Genomic DNA, 24,619 nt, shown 5'->3' with positions numbered 1-24,619 from the left:
CGATACTAGAATCGCCGCGCGAGTGGCGCGGCGTCTTAATCGATTTAGCGTATAATGAAATTACCATCACTAAAAAGCGCTCGTGACGTCATAACGCGTCAAGGTCAGTACAAAAAATATGACACGCTTGGTTTTCATACAGATTAGATCGCGGTAAGTACTTGCGTTGTCCCGTAGACAGAGAATCTGTCTAAAGTCCGGTCGCGGAGCAGAAAGAATTTCGTACAATGACCTCTTTACCTACTGACAGTGGTCACAAACATTTTTGAATGAAGTGCAGTTTACATGAAATATTTGGAGGAGAAAATGTTTTTACTAATTTATTAAATAAATGTCCTTTATTCATTTACAATACTTATTAGTTAGTTACATTTTAACTTTTTCAATAACCACGATATATTATATAAAAAAAGTGTGCGTGTACACACATAAGAAGTGAAACTTCTTTATGACCTTATTTTTCAAAAAATAATTTACTATGTAGGTACAATATTACAGTATACGTACGTCTAACACGCGATTTCGACTTAGGCGGATTTTGATTGGACATAAAGAGTTTGAGGTTTATTCTTATAAATGTTGAATTCACAAAATCATAATTGAACACCTGACACCAATCAAGCAAACACAAACCTTACGCAGGTTTACAATCCCTTAAGACGGCGGTCATTGCACCTGTGCGAGCAAGACACATTATTTTTACAAGGGAGTGACAGTGACAGGTAATAACAGGTTAATGTACGAAATTCTTCCTGCTCCGCGACCGGACTTTACGCGTTGTCGACTTAATATATTATGTCTGTGGTTGTTTGGCGTGGAACCACGGCCAAATTCTACTCATGTGGCCAAAGTGACAACGGCCAAGCCTCGGCCAAGCAGCTGGCAGCTGTTGACACTTGACAGTTCAACAGTGAACAGTTGTCATTTGTCAACTTTTCAAACATACACTGACTTCAGACTTCAGAATCTATCAGTATAATATTATCTATAAGATAGATGATAGAAATATGGGTTTCGTAATAAACACGTTTATTAATTACTTTTTAATCCTTTTTAATTATTGGTTCATTAGTAAAAAGACGGTAAAAAATTAATGAAGCCCTCTTCTTTGTTTATGTAGCTAGATAGTTCTGTTATTATTCGTCGACCATGGAAGACCAAGAGAACAGTCTTTACACTGATGTTATCGATAGACTTTTCGAAACATTTAACGGAAGTTTAGAAAGAAATGTGGTTGCTACAGTTGTTGAAAGCTACGAAGGCGATCGTAAGTGTTTTCTGAATTTATTATTCAAAAATTAGCTTTTACCCACTCTCAGAGCTGTCATCTATTAAATACTGCGCGTCACAATACCTATCTATCTTCATAGATATTATATATCCATTCTGTAACAGTTTTCGGAAATGTGTTTTATATAGTGATGACAAGGTTGAATTTCGTCTGCATTAACGATAAACCCTAGTGTTTGCCCGGAACCTAGGTTTGCTGCATTGATTGATTCCAGCTATGCACAGTATTGATTTATGAGATGCGACGGGCGTAGGGCGGGCGGTGCAACATGTCGTTTCGCTTTGTTTAGTAAATATCTATCACAATGTTTTTGTTTAACATTAGAACAACAACTTATCATCATATTTTTATTCCACATTATATACCTGGTAAGTTTGTTGATTAAATTGTAAATACTTAATGCAATGTAACTTATATCCTGCAATAATTCAAATGGGTAGATATTTTTGTATAAATATAGATGTTTTTTTGGAAAGCTTGGTTTATATGCATATAGAATAAGGTTCTTTTAACCTTTTTCAATGAATTTCTTCAAATAAGTAATTTTTTGGTTATTGTTCAAATGGTGTAAGGTTTAATAAATATCTAGTTACATATTATGTGATATAAGTACATATTCTATATACTTAGGGCTCTTTAACATTTAAACTTTTTTATTGAACACACTTGAAACAGCTATTAGTATTTTAGTTTTTTGATAACTAAATACAATGGAGACCTGATTATCGGGCCCTTAGTTATATTGACTTGAATGGATTAAAATCATATTATAATCAGTCTATTCCCATGGAGAAAGAACATAAACGTTGAAACTAATATTATGTACTTACAAATGGACTCAAAAAGGAATTAACTGTACAATCTCCTGTTTAAAAATCTTAGATATAAGCAGTACTAATGAGTCAATAAAAAAAGAAACAATTTGTTTAAAACGAGATATACTATGATAGCAAGTGGTTATTATCCCTGTCAATAAATTTCACATAGCGGATCTATATCTCAATGTCGTCTATGGCTTAACAGCTCTTGTTACATGTTTTGAGATATAGAAAAGTGGGTAGTGCAGAAGTTAGGAATGTTGTTGTTGTGAGTATGCACTCACTCCTTTATATGGTTACATCTAGGTGTTTCATAGTAAAATCAGTACTAGAAACATGTAAAATATACATGCTTAAATGGAATAGGTAGATTTAACTTGTAATACTGTGCATATATAAAAAAAATATAGGTAATTCATTTAAACATCTACAACTAGTATAAGGAGTTTCTATGCCCTAAGTCCTAACTAGATTCTTAATTTTTTTAACATGATTATTATTATTTTATACATATATTTTTATATTTTTCATTGAGTTGAGGGTTGATTTTTAAAATATAAAAATAACCTTGGCCATTGTTTATGTATGATAATTACTTATATTTTTCTTGATATAACTAGAACTATTTTTTCAATATTTTAAATTATGTGTTAGTGAGAAACATACTCCATACATTTAGAAACTGAGAGCTAAAATGGCTCATTAAAATAATACTCTTTCTTCCAGTGGATCAATCAGCAAATGCATTGATGAATATTGCTGGCGATTTAAATCCAGCAAATTTTGGTCAACAAAGGCCTGGTTTCAACAGTAATATACCTCATGCATTCACAAATTTCACTCCAAATTACAACCATCCTCTACAAAATGCTGTGTCGTATGCTCATGCCTCACAAACAGCCAGACAGAGTAATCAACCACCGCCTACTGCAGCAGCTGCAGCATCTCCTGCAACACCTACCGCAGCATCTACATCAACTGCAACATCTACTGCAACAACAACTAGAGCACCTGTTGCATCATCTATTGCAACACCACCTGCAAAACCTGTTCCACAGCCAACTCCACAACCTGCGCCGAAAAAAATTTTCAGCAGTACCCAATGGAATGACACAATTCGTGAAGTCATATTGAATTACAACAATGGCTGGAGAATACTCGTTCTTATGAGAGGAGCATCTGGAAGCGGAAAGACTTTCTTATCTCGTGAGATTCTTCAAATGACTGTTGGCATAGTCAAAAATGATCAAACACATATAATGAGTACTGATGACTATTTTATGCATCGTGGAACATATAGACATGATAGAAATAGATTACATGATGCACATCTATGGAATCAAATTAGAGCTCAAAAAGCTATGACACAAGGCATCAGTCCTGTTATCATTGACAACACAAATATAGAGATATGGGAGATGGATCCATATGTTAAGGCAGCTGTAAACAATGGTTACATTGTGACTGTTGTAGAACCACAAACTCCGTGGTCTAAAAAAGTGCATCAACTTGTTAAGAAGAATGTACATAATGTTCCCTTTTCAAGTATACAAAGGATGTTAGATAATTATCAGAATGGTATTACTGGTGATATGCTTGTTTCCATTTGCGGAATTAAATATCCAGCAAACCTCACACCCCCTGTTATGCGACGATTTCCGCCACTTCCAATAGAATTGCAAAACAATATTTCAGGAACAGAAACAGATGCAAGTTCTCCCAGTAGTACACCAATTCAAAATGATGCAGTAAGTAGCAATGCATTGGAAGGTGCTTTGAAAAATGCCAGCTCAATTCAAAATGAAAATATTGAGGACGGTATTTCAGAAAGTGCAATTGGAAATGTTGCATCTAATTGTAATTCAGAATTGCAAACTGATAAATTATCAACAGATGTTGAAATGGTTGCCCAATATACAGATGATAAGCAAGCTAACGTGAAGACTAAGACATATGCTGAGTTTAAACAACAATTAGAAAAATTTGAACAAGTTGAGAAAGCTTGGGATAATGGAGAACAATGGGAAGAAAATATTCAAGAGGCGTCATCTTCACAAGCAAGTCTACCTTCTGTGTCAAAACTCTCAAAGCCACCAAGAAATAGAGAAAAAAGAGATATCGAGAGACCAATAATATCTTTAAATCCAACTAATGATTGGAGTCAGTTGTCACGGCTTCCTTCGTCGAGTAACAGCTCTCCAAAAATTGTGGAAACTACCACACCAGTAGTTAAAAAGACATCCAGCTCAACTGGTTTTGAAATTGGAGATACTGATATCAATAGTAAAAACAATCACTTTAAAGTGATAAATGCTGTACCTAGAGATATCAATATTTTTGTTCCAGACAAAATTGAAAAAATTCCAGACCAACGAATGTTTGATAAAAGCACTTCTACTAATAATGAACTCATATTGATGAAACCAATTAGATGTCAAAACGAAGAACAACATTTTAAAGCTTTCAGGAGGATGTTTAGCCACATTCCATCTGCTGAATTGAGAGATATATTTGAAAATTGCTGTGGGGATGTCAATTGGGCTGTTGAAATCGTTATTGACGGCATGGAAAATAGACAATATCCATTTTCAAATGAGGAGAAAATCTCTGATGATGAAGATGACGCCATAAATATCGAGTCTTGTCAATGTCTCGCAGCTTATAATCTTATACCTGATAATCGTCCGTCGATTTTAACCGAGAAGGAAAATGCTTTAGTTGATAAGGTAATTGCTGAAAGCAGTGCACCGAGTTCATCACCCAAAAAAATTCGTAAAGATATTCCAGTATCTGATGCGTCTATTCAAATTAAACGCCAAATTGAAAAGAACGTTGTTATTTCTGATAATCACTATTCGCAACACTGTTTGAAAATAAGGAAGTCGCGTCGGGGAGAAAATGATGAAGCAGGAAATGGTGATGAGAATAATGAAGATACAGTGAAAATTGAAAATTCCCAATTTATGGGACAAGATCAAGCAGTTATAAATGATAATAATGAAAAATTATTCAACAGTGAAAATTTTCCTGATATTAAGGAAGGTAAATATAAATTTAAAAAAGGAATCTCTCTCCGAGGTGATTCAAACCCAGCTGAAGACATGGAAAGTAGTCTAAATAAAGATGAGTATAGAAATACAAATGATAATCAAGATAAATCTTATTATTTGGAATATAGTGATCAACCAGGTACTTCAAAGAGCACAGAGGTACTTGAGGATATAACTGTTCCAAGCACATCAAAAACCAATGATTGTGATAGTGATTTTGACGACGATGATTGTTTCGATGAGGTTGAAAAAACTGTTAATATTACTATTGGAAAAGAATTTGTCAGACAATTAGATAGACTTTTTGGACGTGAAGATATGCAGTATCCAGACAGTGTTTTACCAAAGATCAATGCTCCTATATCATTGTTAAATAAAATAAATGCACTTTGGATGGAATCCTTGACACACCAACTAGATCAGGAGAACAAACAAACCGAAGCTATGATTCAACAGGATGCTGAATTTGCCAGGTTATTATATTATTCACAAATATTGTGCTTTATTTAAATAACAAAATTTCTTAAACTTGCTATATCCATACTAAACGGTTTTCTTTAGGATTTTTCGTTAACAGGGAACTGGCAGATAAAGAGGAGGAGATGTTGCTTGCGGGAAAAGAATCACAATTACCATATTTTAGTGAAATTATGGATCTAGATTATGCTCTTTCGTTGTATCAAAATGAAGTTGAAGAATGGCTCAACAGCGAACCTCGTACTCTAGCGGATAAATTAAGTAGAGATAAATTGTTTGATTTATTCCCTGATCTGCCCACGGATTTCTTGTTAAATGCACTGGTGTCTAATCATAACAGATTCAACGTCACTGTTGCGGTATGTGGAACAAAATATTATATATTTAACTGTAAGATATAAATATTTCATGTATTTTGAATTTTCATTAACATTTATCTTATTATGTGTCCTTATTTTTTGTAATGAAATTTAAATGATAGATTTAAGAAAATTAAAATCTTACATAATATTACAATATTCAGTTACTTAAATTATAAATAAAATGACGAATCATACTATAAGTGCTCTTTTTAGCTTGTATTGTATTAATTAATATTAATAATGTTTGCAGGAAGTGCTCTTATCAATAGGTAAAGGAGACATTCTCAACGAGACCAATGGGATCGAAAAATTTCTTCGGGACAAAGCATTGGAGGACAAAAAAAGAATTGAAGAGCAGCGTACCGTAAGAATTAAAAACTTTATATCATAGCCTCAAGTTAACAATAATAATATTAAAAAGAGTAAAGATTTGATTGTTAGTTCGTAAAGTTTTAACTGAATAACTACTGAACAAGTTTGAAAAAATTCTATGACCAGCATCAAGCTACATTTTATCATGTTTTCATCTCGGATCAGCGAGACAAGTCGATATTTTTACATTTCACTAATACTATTAAACTTTTGTGTTTTATTTTATTTTAATATGAAATACATAAGTATAAATTGATTGTATTACAGGCGCTTTCTGCAGAAGAATGGCCATTGTTACCAAGGGATGGGTTAATTACTATGGAAGAAGTGCAGCAGTACAGAGACGAAGCTGCACACCAGTTAAAATTGAGGCAGAAGTAAGTAATCTTAATTGTTATTATCAAATTACTTTGAAAACTGTAAAAAAAAATTCATTCATACATTTTTAATATTATAATAATAATAATATTTAAAAAAAACTAAAAAACACGCTTTTAGTTCGGTTTTCTATAAAACGCGTGTTTTTTATTTTTTTTAACTATTATTTATTTTATCAAATTAGTGTATTATCATCGGTCCTAAATAAATCTACAAAGTTTGAACGAAATTTGGCCGTTTAAAGTGGGTCAAATCGCGCCCGAAGAAGTCGGTTACAAACATACAGGTGAAGCATAATATATAAAGCGTGTAATAATAAAAATATATTGATATTGAGCCCATATACATTCCCTGTAGGGATTGATCACTGTAGGGACAAGGGCCTCCAATGAGGGTATAGGCCATAATCCACCACGCTGGCCAAGTGCAGGTTGAAATATGTATGTTAAATTTGTCATGACATCGAACGTTCGATTCTACATGCCGGTTTACTTTCGATGTTTTTCGTCATCGTTAAGGAAGGATGCTTCAATGTAAATACGATTTTAATTTTATTGTTTCAGGAGTTACCAGAAAGCGCAAGATTACATGCAAAAAGGTTTATTCCCGGCGGCCTCGTTTTTCTCAAGGGCTGGAGCGTATCATACAAAGATGTACGAACAGGCCAATAGTAAAGCTGCCGTGGCGCTGGCTGCAGTATGTACATTTGTTGATTTTTGAAGTGAAAACTTCTTTAGCGGCGTTGGGTATAAAATCTTAACGCGTCAGGACACGTGACCTGATCGAAAAAGCGTAAGACGGATGGATATCAAACATGCTCAACGTTAATAATCAAGTTTTCACTTCTGCCGGCACTCCCGGAGTGCAACCCGTCTTTTTTTATTTTTTATAAACATAAGCTTCATTTTAGCTTGTTTTTCCTATATTCTTATCTAAAAAAAAACATCTGTTTATTTTTTTGGCAATTCGTTATATTTGATAGGTAATTTTCTTGAGTTTTTTTCCTTGCTTTTCCTTTTTATTAATATTAACCTGATTTGATTTGATTTTTTTGTGCAATTATGCCTTTTTGAAAAATAAAACAAACTCAAAGTAAAACTAGTCAATATTCAGAAATTCTATTTAAAACGACTCCATTGCTTTTCCTGTGAAAATATACCTTGCTGATCAACTTATTCGCTGTATAGATATAAATTCTTTTTACACCGTTTCCATTGCTTTTCTTTAAAATGTGACGTGATAAATGTCGTTCGATAAAAATCCATAATAATTCATTACTTGTTTCAGGTGAACGCCCAACACTGCAAGAGCAATGCGACGTTGGATTTGCACAGTTTCCATGTGCGTGAGTCGATGGAATCATTGGATTTGTTCCTTGATATTCACATACAGAAATTGCGGCAGATCAAAGGCAAAAATGGCGTCAGATCGTACACGTTGTATTTTATCACCGGTAGAGGGCTGCATAGCCCGAGTGGCCCGAGAGTGAAACCGGCTTGTAGGAAACGCCTGAAGGAGAGAGGATTGTCGTAAGTATATTTTATTAAATGCAATTTATGAAAATAAAAAAAAAGATATCAGATGTTTTTTGCGTTTTTTACTATCTTCTATAATATAAAAATGAATCCCAAAATGTGTTGGTAAGCGCATAACTTGAGAACGGCTGTACCGATTTCGATAATTATTTTTTTATTATATTCCTTGAAGTACGAGGATGGTTCTTATGTAGAGAAAACGTAAATATGTACCACGGGCGAAGCCGGGGCGGACCGCTAGTTTTTTATAAAACTTTTATACGATTTGAATGATGGTTAAGTAATCGAATTTAATAATATTTGAAAAAAAAAATGATGACGCAGGATAGTCTTTTTTACCAACCTGATTTTGCGTTTTTTACTATCTGTATATGAGTTGAATAGCAGGTGATAAGAATTTGTGTTATTTATTTACTTATATAATATTTATGTATTGTATTACTTGATAAGTTAATTGCGCGTTTAAATACTCGATCTATTTTAGGAGAGATTCAAGTTTGTTTATACAAATATTGATAAACATTGTCGTTTAAAGCGAGATAAATATAACAAAGCAGTTTATACCTACTATTTTTTTCTAGACTCCCTTTAATTATCTGAATTTGAATGCAAATATGCTTTAATAATATTTCTTTTGTCCCTTGCCTCTTGTATTGGTACGTACGTTTTTTAGAACTTTTCAATTTTTCTGTCAAAAATGCTGGCGTATGTTTATATTTTTTATGACTTTGCGAGCGCTTATGCCTGTCCTATGAAATGCTCCCCTTCTTAAATAGTGTATGTAAATAGATTGATAACTTACAACAAAACATCAATAATAACCGACTCATACAAATAAATATATCTAAGTTTTATTGAGTAACTTAAGTTAATGTTAAAATGCGAACTTGCAAATATAGCGATAGTACTTTAGCGATCATATTTAACCGTAGTTTAGTATTGCAGTACTATAGCTATACATAATTTTATGCACATAGATTGTTATATTAGTAATATATTGGCTTGCCTCATCAGTGCATCGTTTTAAATAATATTTATAAGTCTCTTAACTTTTTAATCCAGTAATATTATCCAATGCCCGCATTATTACCATATAATACTTGTCCAAATGCTCTATTAATAAGGTATTTGCATATTATAATGCATTGCGTTTAACTTTTAAGGCTAATGAAAATCGATATTATAATTCGCTGAATTTTGGCAGTTTGAATACAATTATTTGAAAAGAGTTTCATTCATATTGATAAAACTGCTAAAATGTGTTACTTGTTATTTTGCCTAATCTTCAATTTAATAAAAAGGCAAAAATAAACATTCACGATTTTTTTTGCCACTCGTGTATCTGCGCATGTGTATAATACACGATTTTTAATTTTAAGGGCCGATTTTTCAATGCTCGGATAAAACTTATCCGTCCAATAAAGTATTACACGATAATATTAAAATGTCACGTAAACTGTCAAATACGGGCAATTGAGTATTTGAATAAAAAAAAATTATTGATTTTTTTTATGTATTTGGAAACTTTATTATTAATAATATTGATATTTAATGCAAATAACTTACAAAAAAAATTTTTTCCGTTAATTATAAGCAATTAAAAATTGATGAAATTTAAGTTAGAATCACGTGACTAAAAACGCGCCATGACTGGTCACCACAGTTGTGACGTCATAATGTTATAGCTATTATTAACTGCAGTACATAGCGTTTACATACGATTTGTTAGTTGGTTCCGAATTAGTTAGTTAGTTACGAATAATATTCTTGAAGTTGATATATTTATGATCACCGATTTTTGTCAGGAGTTGCCTTTGTAGTATTCGTACATAATGGTACAAAACGATAACTTTTGAGGTTCGCCATTTTTAATATAAATTTAAATAATATAATTAACAATTAATATAATTAATATGTAATTTAATAATGACAACAAAATTACATAGATCAAAACACTGTATTTATTATTAACACGCTTTTATTAGCTTCACCTGTATGTTTGTATGTAACCGACTCCTTTCGAAGTTTCGACTCGATTTTGACCCACTTAAAACCGACGGATTTTGTTCAAATTTTGAACACTTATCAAGGTCCGATGACAATACAATAATATCATAAATTTATCCTGATAAGGATCGCCAGGATCAGCTTAAAACATATGTTTGTATGTAACCAATTCTCCTTTCGATTCGATTTAGACCCACTATAAACCGACGGATTTAATTTAAATTTTGTATACTTATAAAAACCCGGTAACAATACAATAATCTCATGAATTTATCTTTTTATCCTGTTTAGTTTTTCAAACTATATTTAATTTTCTATCAACTGCAATGAGTGAAAACTAACATTATGACGTCACACGCGCTCGGGTGACGCTTCGGGAGTTGTCGGCGTGTCTTCGGTACTGGATTCAAAGACTAATTTTTATTTTGAAATAACTTTTGAATTATTGCAAAAAAAATAAAAATAAAAACAGTTTTGTTATAAAACTAATATATAATCTTTCCATTTATCACAAAAAAAAATTTAATTCAAATACTCAATTAGAATACGTTTTTAAAATGGTAGTTTCATACATTATTCGACGAATAAGTTTTATCCAAGCGTTGAAAAATCGGCCCTAAATAAATAAATTATCGCTTTTCAATGGCCTCACTTTTATTCTGGGGATTACCATTATGTTTTATAGCAGTATTATTGACAGTGTGGAAAAGTGATGGCGCTTGACGAACTATATATTTATTTATTTATTTTGATTTATTTCAGATAATTGCAATATCCATATCTTGTTACCTTAAAACTATGTTAATATTAAAATTACACAAAATTATTAACAATACTATTTTAAATCACAATGTGCTTGAGACATGGATTTTAACCCATTGTCTCAAGACATTGCTTTCCCATCTGTCCACGAAGAGAGATAGGATGCTGCTGGATATAGTGTTGTCACATTCCATACTGGAAATAATACTGCTTTATGATATCATGGTAAGGGGTAGTTCCATAAGGCGTGGTTGCTTTTCACACTGCCCTTTCTTTTCAGCTATTACGAACTGAACCCAGGTCTGCTTGCTGCTAGAGTGACTCCTCATAACCTATTGTCTGACGAGATTGCTTAGCGCAACCGAGCTATATACCGTTGCTCAGCCCTTCCCATAGACATATACATCGGGGAATATGTTTGGGTTGATGCGGGTGTTTTCGCTTCGTTCTTTTGACTATATATACTGTGTAGTGTTATTATAGTAAGCAGTGTTAATCTATGGTGTCATAAATATCATTGTATGAAAATTGTAGCTGTGTGACGTTAAAATTCTTAGTGCATCTTTTGGAATGACGTATAGTTTAATGAAAACTCTACTTGATTTAGCCGATTCGTAGCTCACTTTGTCAAGATGTTATATCTATGTATCGATAGATTATACTTTAGTAAGCAAGTTGTAAAAATTGTAAATATCTCTACTTTTAAGCTTAAGTTCATTTTGTATGATATTGTTTTTATTTCTTTGCTAGCGAACGAAATTATAGTTTAATGAGATTGCGTGTGATACATATGGGATTGGAGAGATATTTTTGGAAAGATTTGTGGAGTATAGGGTAGGGTATCGTTGACTGAAGATTCATACTTAGTATGAGTGTCATAATGACCTTGGGGAAACCCCTAGCTATTACATTTAAATACTTACAAATGAATATGATTTGGTATGCTTGTGATTATAAATGCTTCTTTGTTGAACGTAATTGGAACTTGAAATGCAAAATTGTTATATATTATTTTAAATTTGTTTATAATTAAGTATGTTTTGCTCAATTTGAATTGTCTTCAATGATGTATTATAGTATTTTAAGGTAATATAAGAAGAATTAGTATGTAAGTCGCAGATATTTTGAAATGATATTATTTAATTAAGAAGAAATTAAGCTATGATATTACTAAAAGACGAATTTCAATTGAATTTTATAAATGTAGAGTAGGTTACCATTTCTTTCATCAAGTTACTTATTTCTTAGAATATCAATCAGAAAATTTGCAAAAAATTGAAGTAGGAAATTGATATATCATTCCTTACCTCAATAATTTTTTGTTGCGACGCTTTTAATGCACGCAAAAAACATATCAATGTGACAATACCATTTGAAGACTTTAAAAGATTCAAAAACTTGTTTCTTTTTATTTCATATTTTTAATCATAGGCAAAATTTCTTTCTAGCTTCTGAGGCCGTATTATGACCTCGCCGTGAATTGAAGGGACTGGCAAATTCATATGATGAACGCAATAGCCCTGAAAATATGAATTGGCCAGTCAGTTCAAGTCACGGCGTAAATTGTCTGGAAATAAGAGGTCGGCCCCTGTAGATACATAATAAGTCGTGTATATAGTAATGTTTAGACTTAAGAGTTCTATAGACGAACATCTGTGATTTTTTTTTAATTTTTATGCTGCATGCTCATTTGTATAATATTAAATGGTATTAGTTTGCATCTATAACTAAATAATCGTTACGATTTATGTTTTAAGATGTTGGAATTATTAATTATTACAAAGTATAACTACATACATTATTTTCCTATACGCTCTGTCCAATTTATTTAAGCTTTGAATACTGTCCGTCTTAAATACTAAACAGAATTATATTTTAATCTAATATAAGTAAGGTTTAATACAATTTAAGTATTATTAATAGAATACTAGTTTGTCAAGATTTACATTCAAATATCAAACATATTATTCCTTGTAGTAATTTAATATAGATATAAGAAACTAGGTTATATTTTATGAGCCACCAGACAAGACAAATCTACGGAAAATATAGTATTAGACGCATTATTACATTGATAAGATGACTAACTAAAGTCTTAAAATATTGGAATGAATATCTTCAATATAAATAGAAGTATTCGTAAAAGAGAGATAAGTAGGTATACTTGACGGATAAGACAACGACAACCATGGACATTACATATATTATAAACACCCAATTAAATCTTGGGAAAGTTGACTTTTTGTGACCTTTACGTACCTACGTACTGTAAAGCAAATTTATAATTGAGCATTCGTTTGCCGATCTCAAGGCAACTGACATGTTTTCGCCACGCAGACGAACCTTGTATTAGTCTGAAGTTTTAGTAGTTAATCCCTTTTATTGTCGTCTAATATAATCGTAGTTTTATCTTCTATATACAATAGTTCGTGTCGTAGATGTTATCATTAAGAATTCTATTTACCACCTCTATCGTACAAAACCAATCCTGTCCAAATTTAATACTTTATTTTATTACACATATTTATTTTGAATACTATATCAAATTTTGTCTACAAACAAACATTATTCCGATAGAATATTTCTAAGCCCCATTTTAGGCGTAGATTCATATTTTTATATTCACAAAGTACAAATGCGTGATCGAGTTGATTATTATTTTTTTATTAACTTGAAAAACAGATGGCTTTAGGAAATTTTTGAGAATTTACAATTGTATCTTTAATACAGTATATTTGTGTAATTCTATGTTATTATCGTTGTCACAACTTAATCTTTACCTTGTATAATCTTAAATGTTTTACATGTTACGATTAATAAATGTGTCATCTCGGTGTGTTAGAATTAAGAATTTAATACACAAGTAAATGTCGTCTACAAGAATTAGTTAAAATGATTAAATATCGGTAATGATCATTTTAACTAATATTTTTTTAGATATAACGTAATTTCTATTATTGTCTTTCTATGTTCTGACTTGTTAACATTGATTATTATAAATTTGACATTCAACATATTTTGGATTTGCGTTGGTGTCTGCGAATTTATTTTCATAATAGTTTTCATTAATATCTTTTTACATTCGAAAGCTTTTTACCTCTATTTGTTACACCTAATAAATGTTAAAAAGATAGTGATATAGGTTAAGGATAATGAGTAGGATTTTTTGAGGATCCAGAAAATATAATACCCTGGTAATACTTTTAGGTTAGTAACGGACTTTTGTGTCAATACCGCGATTGAAAGATTAAATTTGTAACGCACGCATGTAAATGAAGCATGTAAATGAAGCATCAATGGGAAATAATATGATGAGATCTAATTCAAATACCGTGTATGGCGCACCTTAAGTTTGTATTACACTTTGCTTTCGTCGCAGTTTTTACGTGTTTAAAATAACCCATTAAATATTATTATCAATTTAAATGCCTAAGAGTTCGATTTTTAAATCAATTTTATTCCTAATGTTCACATACTAGTGTTTCTTCATATACCTATGCAAAATGTATATAAACAAAATGACGATTCAGCGATCAATTCGTAAAACAAAACATAATCTTAGAAGACGATATGGTCAGCTAGTTACTAGGTATTCCATCGAAAGATAAGACACGGATTGCTCTGCGATTTTAGTGGGCGTCTACGGTCATTTTTTGCGTCATCGTCTCGATGATTAGGATCTCATATTACTGTTCACGGGTAGTAAGTAGGGATACGACCTTTGATATTTTTCTTTGTAAGTAATGCTATATTTTCAAGGACAACCTAGTTCTATGAACACCTGCTTAACGTGTGACGTTGCTTATTAGATTGCCGGGTCCAAGACGCGATAATGTTTGTGCATTATAAAATTAAACTGAAGTTGTGCTTTAAAACTCTAGTACTTTTATACGGGTTTCACTTGAAATAACGTTCGTTACAGGGATATAATTTTAAATGATTTAAACTAAGAGTACGTAAATGTTTTAGTAAATCCTTATAAACAGTGAAACAAGTGCAAACTGCGTTCTCCTAAATACGTAAACTATGTACATAATATACTCTGTCTCTGAAAATAAGTCGCGTCATTTAAGAAAAAAATTGTACCCGCCTTATATTTAAATTAATAAAAATAAACAATAAAAAAAAATTAAGCACGCACATTTAGACGTAAAACTTTTTCGAAGTATACAAGCGTAAAATGTATCTTGGGTGGCGCGACTAGCACATGAAATCTAATGTACATACACATACAACCGCTTCAAATATTCCTAAAATTGTTATATAATATGTAATCGTATCAGTGTAACTGAGCTTAACATATTGCATGAATTAAATAAAATAAAACGAATTAACATACAAGTAATTAAGCACGTAATATTTTGCTTTTAAACTCAGAAGTCAATTAGACTCGAACAATTTTACACCTGTATTCAAAAAATAAACTTCTAAGCTCAAAAATAACTATCATACGTAATAAAATAATTATTATCAAATGCGTAAGAATAAAGAGTTTACGTTCGTTATAAATATTACAGTGTCAATACAAATATGAATTATTTTATAAGTCTTAACTCTTAACTATGGCATACGGAAATTCGTACAATAATCAATTCCGCCTCTACGTAAGTTCGGTTATACCCTCTATACTTAAAATTTAACTTGTCATTGCTTGTCACCTTTTTAAGATTTTGTAGTTTCCGCATTGAATTTTTCCTTCAACATTAATTCATTTACGAATTACGAACAACTAGTGTTGAGCGTAAAATATAGATTAAGTTCTGGTTTATTTGTTAACTTTTTTGATTGAGCGTGTGTTTTCGGACTTTGATTAGAGGGAAAGTCTTCTTATGAAGGGGATAAGTTTGGGTATTTTATTACTGTTCTTATGCTATGCATTTGTATATGTTCTTTCATTGCCTTTAGTAGGTATATAATTATATAAATAAGAACCATAATTATATATAGTTTGTATAAACTTATAATTTTAACACAAGCACTTTTTCTCTAATCAAAGTGTCGAATAAAATGAAAGGGATCAAGTTTGTAGAAAAGCTGATGGTATACTGGGGTCATGTAGCTATAAACGTATTTTCATTATATGCATCTCACGCGCATCCTTATCATATATTTTTAAAGAAAATCTTTGACGTATCTTTCTACTCTCTTTATAATTAAAGTGTTTTATCCATCCTTGACGAGTAAGAATGCTCGTGAATGCATTATATATATCTAATTAGTAAGTAAGTACTAAATGTGGTTTACAGATTTGTTATATTCGTATTTTGGATGTCTACATATTGTATCTGTAGTAGTAGGTACTTAGAAGACCGAATTCGATTTAGATTATTTGCTTGGCTGTATTTCAATTATAATTGTTAGTATTTTTAATTTTAGTTTTGAACAAAGTTACATATTCAACAAAAGCCATATTAATAAGTACTACGTTGTATTAAATTGAGTCATTGTGATATTTCGGCCTTGTGTTTGGCACCTTTTAAAATTAACTAAAGCTCAACGGTCACCAGTTGTTTCACCAAAATGTATTGCGAATAAAATTTTGAATAATGATATTGCTACCTAGTGAAGGTTGATTATGAACACAAAAACAAAAGTGGAGCGAAAGTACATATTAAATAAGTTGCATACAATGATCGCAATATTTTTTTATGGTCTTGGAATCACTATTTCGGTTGATATGTAAAAATTTTCGCTCCATTGAAATTTTGAGCTATGCTGTGCTGTCAAAAATTCGGGTACACTAAAATTATTTTTTGCAAAAGTTGGGTTTAGATGATATGAGATGGATACATATTTGGACAACTATCATATTTTGTAATATTACATATTTTACTTTATGAAGTACCTACATTTTGTTATACTTACTCCACTTTGTGAATGATGTCTCACTTCATTCACAAAGGTACAATTACATATACAATACAATTACATTTTTGTTTAAGCACGGAGGTATTATTTAACAGCCTATAATATGTTGACTCGCTTGAATAATTAAAACCCAACTCATGCCTTCAATAAAATAATTCTCGCTTATGAAAATTTGGTGCTTTTTATTGCATAAGTCATGTCGTAATAGGTATTAATTAGTAAGATTTGCCTAAGTTATTCTAAGCTTGATATTGTTTGCGAAGTTTTATTGTTGATTAAAATTAGTATGTTTCTTTCATTGAAGATTTCGTTCCTAGACATAAGATTGTTTTTGTTTTTTTTTTATTTTATTATTAATTTTACTTTAAAACGGGTCTTATTGATGTATTGTCAGTAGTGTCAATTAAAAGACAAATAAAGTATACATTCTTGATGTGAATGATTTGTTTTTTTATTTTATTATATTCCTACATAATCAAATTAAGAATTATGCTACCGAATAGCGATATATTTTTACTACTTTTTAACCAGAATCCTGCTTGTAAAAAATTACCCTAAATACAATTTACAGACCACAAACATTATAATATCCACAAAACGACCAAAAGAAAGAAAGGAAAGACCTTTAGTGTCAAGGTTTGTGGCTGTAACATGATACAGGAAAGACCTAATTATGTATAAGTTTCTCCAGGTGCATGAGATGTTTAAATAAGATAATTAGTTTCAAAAATTATATCACACCGTTAGAAAGTTATTTTTTCTTTGAATATATCGAAAGAAAGTTTATTAATATAGGGAAGAAAATGCCTTCAATGGATACGCCATGGCCATAATGATGACCACGAAAAGGATGACATTCCATTTCTTTCATGAGTGGTAGGTACTCCTTCCACAGAGTAGACAATATTATATTATAGAGCCTACATATAATAAACTGGCTCTATTTTTTATTAAACGAGAATAACCTACATATTAGCTCTATTGACCCACTGCTAGCTAGAAACTATGGCTAGGTACGACTTACAATTGCAATAAGTGCAAGAATGTAGCGACAACTTTAAATCATTGATAAAAAATGTTACCCTCACATACCAATATAATAAAAAGGTGTTATTTGTAATGATATTTATGAAGTTGATTACTGCTATTACAAGTCTAATAAATTTCTTTACAGTCATCTAGCTAGATGTATTTGTTACGTATAACTTTTTAAAATGTCTAGAAAATGTCAAAGCATTGCAACATTCATATATAGATATAACAGCTTTAATTATAAACTAATGTGAATTATTATGCTTGATTAATTATAAGATATCATTTTATATGATTTTTTTTTTAATATTATAGGACATTATTATCTACACAAATCGATCTTTTTTTATGATCAAGTTAGTAATGTGTGTGATCACTGCATTTTACCTTCTATTGCATTAGGTATTGATGATACATTATTTTTATTGTGTTTTAACTAATGCATAACTGATTTGTCTTTTGTAGGGTCTAAAACCGGTAGCGATTATAATTTCGAAGCAGGGTGACAAAACCGTTCAGTTTCAAGCAATCGAATAAATAATTGTGTAGCAATATATAAAAGCTTCAGCCAACATAATATTTTTATTGCGTCAAATTTATTTTGGTTAAATTTTATAAGTACATTGTTAATTAGGGTACATCTAGATTATAAACAAGTGGTATTTTATACCGACAAGTTTTAACAGCTTTAGACAGTCCACTGTCCAGTGACATTAAAAATATTGCTAAACTTTATTTTGTTGGTTCCTTTGGCTGTAGGTATCCGTTATGCAACGTGACTAGATCAATTATTAGTTAATTTTAAAAATATATCAAGGTTGTACCTAACTAACGAATTACTGAATTCAAACAGCTGAAATAGAATAGAATCTTAGAACCAAATTGTACAATATAGTGGACCTTTATCGTTATAATTTTTCGTCAAAACATGAAATAGCTAGAGGATATTTTTTCTCTAACTGAAAGGTACTTTTTGAACAAAGAAACAAAAAAGGAGATACTGATAACTGTGCCTACCCATTAGCTCTTTACTATTACAGCTTACCTTGACATATAACATCAAAGATTCAAAGAACCATGGTCTCAAAGACAATACTGTCGCTCCGTAAGTTAATACACAATAGGTACGATTTTGGTCAACGACCTTATCAAAGCCAGTCGTCCTGCGAAGTAATAAGTATTACGATATTTTTATACCATTATGGTCGCTTTACTTACGTAAATGTAGCACTGGTGATTGTAAGTACATAATTAAAAGTCCACGTGCAATGGACACGATATTCTGGTCCGATTTAACCTATTTCGAAATACCTAGGTACTCCAAATTTATCGGTGCAAGTATATGAGGCTATTTTTCACCTATTTTCAGCTTAGGTACATTTTTTTGTATGGTACATATCTATACTAATATTATAAAGCTGAAGAGTTTGTTTATTGGTTTGTTTGAACGCGCTAATCTCCGGAACTACAGTCCAATTTGAAAAATTCTTTCGGTGTTAGATAGCTCATTTATCCAGGAAGGCTATACACTATACAGGGTGTAATCGTTAAGTGTGCACAAGCGATTACACCCTGTATATCATCACGCTACGACCACCAGGAGCAGAGCCACGGGGGTGAAACCGCGCGGAGCAGCTAGTACCTAATATGTAACCACAACCCATAGGTAACCACTGATTTAATAAATGAAATATCTAATCAAAGTACAGATATATATATATATATATAGGTATACCTATCCAATTTAATTCGTATTGGACTTCGAATAAAATAGTTACTTTACTAACTCAAAAAATATTACTAGATAACATTACATAACAAATAATTTATTAATACAATGTTGTAATATCCAAGAGCTTGAATGTGCACAAATAAAAACCATTTTCTCACGATAATTTCCGCTGACGTTTATTTATTGAGAATAAAATTATTTTGCCTCTATCATGAGCTACTATAGATTTTGTTCTTACATATTAAATTGTTTACCTATTTTAAATGTAATTTTAACTTCTCTATTAATTTCATTTTATGAATAGAAATGTAATTACTAATTTTATTTATAGCATATTGTATATATTGGCTATAAATAAAACTGGATTTAATAATGCGTGTGAAATGAACAAAAAGAGATTTATATAGACCTAGATAAGATAGACCTAGACCGTATCAATTATACGTGTTTCAATATAATTAGTGCACACATAGTGTTTTTTAACATACGACTTTAAATTCACGTCCAATATGTATATACATTCTAAGTGCTCGTATTATAATAATATATTATACGTATAGAGTGATAATTCGCACGTGGCATTTTGTTACATGACAAAAGTGATGGTGAAGAAACTGATGAACTCAAAAACTACTTAACTTAAAATTATTTTATCGGGAATCTACATTATTACTGAGTTGAATAGGCTAGGTTTTCATTACATGTGCATTATGTATTGTGCAGGTAAAGAAAGGAGGAGTTTCTAAGGGTAGTTATGTAGCTGATATTATCCCTTCTGTGGTAACACTATGATTTATTCTTGCTCGTTGTTTGATGGAATAACTGTTACCTAATATTTAATAATTTTACGCTACACTTAAACTTTAAAGCAATGAAATTGATGTAGGATAAATGATAATATGCTGTTAAAATTTGTAGTTATGGAACACTTAATGTAGGTTGACCCAGTACGATTTCCTTAGCTCAAGCTATTATAGAGCCTATAATTGCGATTTTGATGATAAACAACAGCAATGTAGTAAACGTAAAATTATGTGTAATTCGAACAAATATGTTTATAGTTATTACTCGTATTATTTTTGTAACATTGAATAATTATTAAACTATTTGACATTATTTTAAAAGAGCAACTATGGAGTTTCTTGCCGGTTCTTCTCCATAGATACTGCTTTCCGAATCGGTGATAAATGTTAAAAATATGTAATGACGATTCGAAAGTGCTTCTAAAAGAAGTCTAATTGAATGAATAAATGTTCGAGTTTGAGTTTATTCGGTATTTCGTAAAGGTATATCATTAAAGTAATAAAGGTACGCATGTATTATAATAATTTAGTTAAGAATAATTTTTAATATAAATATGTATACCATATTCGCGTATGTACAGTTAACACCTGAGATATGACTAATTTGAACATAAAAACACCAAAATGTCCTTGATATGCTTGACCTATGTAGGTGCAAATTTATATTTATCATATATAATTACAAAATGAAAGGCTTGTTACTGTTAAGGTTGTTAGGTAAGCGAAATTAAAATATACCCAAGAACTTCACTTACAAAATGAAATATTGTATTACACTGAATTCCTAATTTTATACTTGCATAAATGCAAATTTGTTTCAACAGCAAACAACTCTGTTACAAATAACAAACATTTTTGATAGGAAATTAAAACTTACACTTTACACGAAAAATAGATAAAAAGTTCTCACAATAAACGTAATTATTATTCATTGATTAATTATATTATTAGTATAAGCGATTGCCGTTATTTTAAAGTAGGTAGGTTGGTACTTAATGTTTAAATTTAATTTAGAAAATATGTATTTATGAAAAGCTCTTTCGTTTAACTTAGGTATAAGCATAGTAGAGTTGTATTAATACATTTTTTAATGTAAGTTTGATTGATTGGATTGGATATAATTACTTCGTTTGTTATCTTAACTACGACCATAGCAGGAGTAGACCATCAACGAAGAATGTTGCAAAAATGGAATGAAATAATGTGTATGATACATCAAACTACTGTAAATATTCCGTGCGTGTACGCTTTTATTGCGTTCTCCACATATTTTATTTTAGTTGTATAATTGTTATTTTATTCTTAACGAACTTGTTTGATCATTTTTCAAATTGCAAAAAAAAAAATTTTAAATTTTAAAAATTTGCAAAAAATAATTTGAAAAGCTTTGCACTTTCTTGCTTTTATTTCAATTTCAAAGTTGTGTAGGTGTTACCTACTGTTAGTATTCAAGCTCTATCAATACTTAAGTAAATCGCTCTTATTATGATAAATATTTTCTATTAAAGGTTTGCACATGTAACCTCAAGGCTTGCTCCTGGTATAGTGCCGACAAACAAAACAAACGGAACATGATTAAAATTGAAAGTCTATCTCTGAGTCACTCCTTGCGTGCCACCTACCGAATAGCAGCCTACCTTGACAATGAAAGTAGACTGAGCGCTTTGGACGAACGTTTAGTATAAAAACCAGGGCACTTCCAGCAGAAATTATTCAGTTGCCAACTTTAACAACAGAAACATGTACGCCAAGGTGTGTGAACATTGGATTATTAAGTGATATTAATTAGTTTAATTTAGTCATGTGTAATACGAGAAAGTCAATTAAATAAGTCAGACCATTGTTTTTAGCCTGTGGGATGATCTGATTTCGTGATACATCGAGAAGTGATATTCTAAATCGTCTTATTGTTTATGGTGTAAAAATAAAAGGTTAATAAAAATAGAATGATTTATTTGCAGTTGATCGTCGCTCTTTGCGCTTTGGGCGTCGCCCACGGCAGCGGCCTGTTGGCAGCCGCCCCAGTGGCCTACAGCAGCCACGCCTACGCGCCCGCCGTGTCCTCTGTGTCGTCCTACTCCACACAGACCGCTCACGCCGCGCCCATCGCCACCTACGCCGCCGCGCCCGCCATCCACACCGCCTACGCCGCCCCAGCGGTCTCCGTGCACGCCGCCCCAGCCGTCGCCGTGCACGCCGCGCCCGCCGTCGCCGTGAGCCGCACCATCGCGCCCGCCGCCACCTCTTACTCTTCCTACTCCTCCACCACCGCGCACGGCTCTCCCGTGGCCACCTACGCCGCTGCCCCCGCCTACTCCACGTACGCCGCCGCCGCTCCCGCCGTCGCTGTGCACGCCGCGCCCGCCGTCGCCGTGAGCCGCACCATCGCCCCCGCCGTGTCATCCTACTCTTCCTACTCCAGCCAGACCGCGCACGGCGCTAGGGCTATCGTCGCTCCCGCCTCATACGCCGCTCCCGTGGCTGCCTACTCCCGCACCTACGCCGCCGCTCCCGTAGCCGCCTACTCCCGCACCTACGCCGCCCCCGCCTACTCCACCTACTCCGCGGCCGCTCCCGCCTACTCCGCGTACTCCACTTACGCCGCTCCCGCGTACTCTGGCTACGCCGCCGCCCCCGCGTACTCCACCTACGCCGCCGCCGCTCCCGTCCTCAGATCATCTGTGGCGTACTCTGCTGCCCCCGCCGTCTCCCACATCTCCTACAACGCTCACGGCGCCAACTACGCTTGGTAAACTGAATCAAATTATATCAACTTGTTGTGTACATAGATGAAAAATTAAAAATGTGTTCCTAAAATTATTTATAGTCTATTTTTTATCCTTATCACCTTTTTTACATACTTGACAATATTAAGAATCGAATCTATTATAATATTTTAAAGTAATTAATGTACTTTATATATTACACATTTCAGTAAAAAAAAAAAACATTCAAAACTTATTGAAAACTAATAAATTAAAAGATTTCATACAAAAATATATAAAACTAGATAGATGAAATTATAATAATATCACCTATTTAAAATGCAGGATACAACCAGATGTAACTTTCAGCTAAGTTATGTTTACCATGCAAACCTTATTTTTCTAAATGCAATCGAAATACACATACATATTTGACTCTTGTTATCATATACAAATAACAAACATCATAACAAATATTATAAAATATTATGGAACAGTTTATTTCCCATTTACATGATCATTTCATGAGTCATTATCATCATTCATCAGTCTATTATTTTCCCACTGCTGGGAGTTGGGACACGGGCCGGGCCTCCCGTATATATTCCCCGAATAGGAAATGGCAAAATAATTAATTGGAGTTATAAAATTACTGCGCGTGATGAGAAAGCAACAGAAAAGCGACTTTCAAAAATTACTAAACTACAGACAGCATTACAGAATTAACTTCAATCAAATAAATTAAAATTCAAATAAAATAAGACGCTTCAGTCAACTACAATACCTAAATATTTTTTTATTAATACTAATTAATCTGCTGTTGTCATAATTATTAATCGTATTAAAATAAAAATCAAATAGACCTCAAAATCAATATTAATAACCAATAATCATTAATTACTTGTCACATACAAGCTTCAAAAGCTTTGCTTCAAGTTAGTAGTGTGTAGTGCGTTAACTAAAACCTTTTATGTTAATATTTAAGTTGCCCTCTCAGTCCCTAACCTAGTAATTTAAGTATCTAGAATTTAAACATCTCAAATTGATTAATCACAATCCACTTTTAGGTGCTTGTAGTACGCTTATTCTGTATTTTTTTTAACCAATATTCGTCGTGTGTTTGGTTAATAATTTGTCACTTTCTCAAATTCATACCTCTCAAGTTATTAAAATAGTATCTCATCATTAGTTTGTTTTAAGTCCCTCTTTTTTACCCCAAATACAAATAAGTACCTACATGTTTCCTCTGTATGATCTTGGTGAAGATTTTAATTATAAAATATTTATGAACAAAACATACCGTAGTTATAATATAATAATGTCATGAAATTAAAATCATGTCGAAGTTATAAAATATAGGCATGTCCCAAGTTCTTATTCCAGTAGGACAATACATACTTATGGTTATTAATATAAAAATAAATGTT

The 24,619-nt window shown here is 32.0% G+C and overlaps 2 protein-coding genes across 2 annotated transcripts; both read left to right on the top strand.

The window, feature by feature from the left end:
• The first annotated feature begins 999 nt into the window (after positions 1 to 999).
• On the top strand, positions 1,000 to 12,518 carry LOC149902954 (uncharacterized). Its single transcript, XM_090109149.1, has 8 exons — positions 1,000 to 1,267; positions 2,836 to 5,632; positions 5,737 to 5,995; positions 6,249 to 6,362; positions 6,638 to 6,747; positions 7,312 to 7,444; positions 8,036 to 8,277; positions 11,333 to 12,518. The coding sequence occupies exons 1-8, from the start codon at positions 1,150 to 1,152 to the stop codon at positions 11,406 to 11,408; spliced, it is 3,849 nt and encodes a 1,282-aa protein (XP_089965275.1). The 5' UTR covers positions 1,000 to 1,149; the 3' UTR covers positions 11,409 to 12,518.
• A 9,669-nt stretch (positions 12,519 to 22,187) lies between these two features.
• LOC149902953 (uncharacterized) lies at positions 22,188 to 23,307 on the top strand. Its single transcript, XM_090109153.1, has 2 exons — positions 22,188 to 22,239; positions 22,449 to 23,307. Exons 1-2 carry the CDS (start codon positions 22,228 to 22,230, stop codon positions 23,238 to 23,240), a joined length of 804 nt encoding a protein of 267 aa, XP_089965279.1. The 5' UTR covers positions 22,188 to 22,227; the 3' UTR covers positions 23,241 to 23,307.
• The last annotated feature ends 1,312 nt before the right edge of the window (positions 23,308 to 24,619 follow it).

This window comes from Colias eurytheme, chromosome 14 (genome assembly GCF_061535395.1).
Source record: "Colias eurytheme isolate Ceu_HAF_F1 chromosome 14, ilColEury1 Martin Lab GWU primary, whole genome shotgun sequence".
Lineage (NCBI taxonomy): Eukaryota > Metazoa > Arthropoda > Insecta > Lepidoptera > Pieridae > Colias > Colias eurytheme.
Note: the sequence above shows the minus strand (reverse complement) of the source record. Positions and strands in the feature narration are given on the sequence as shown.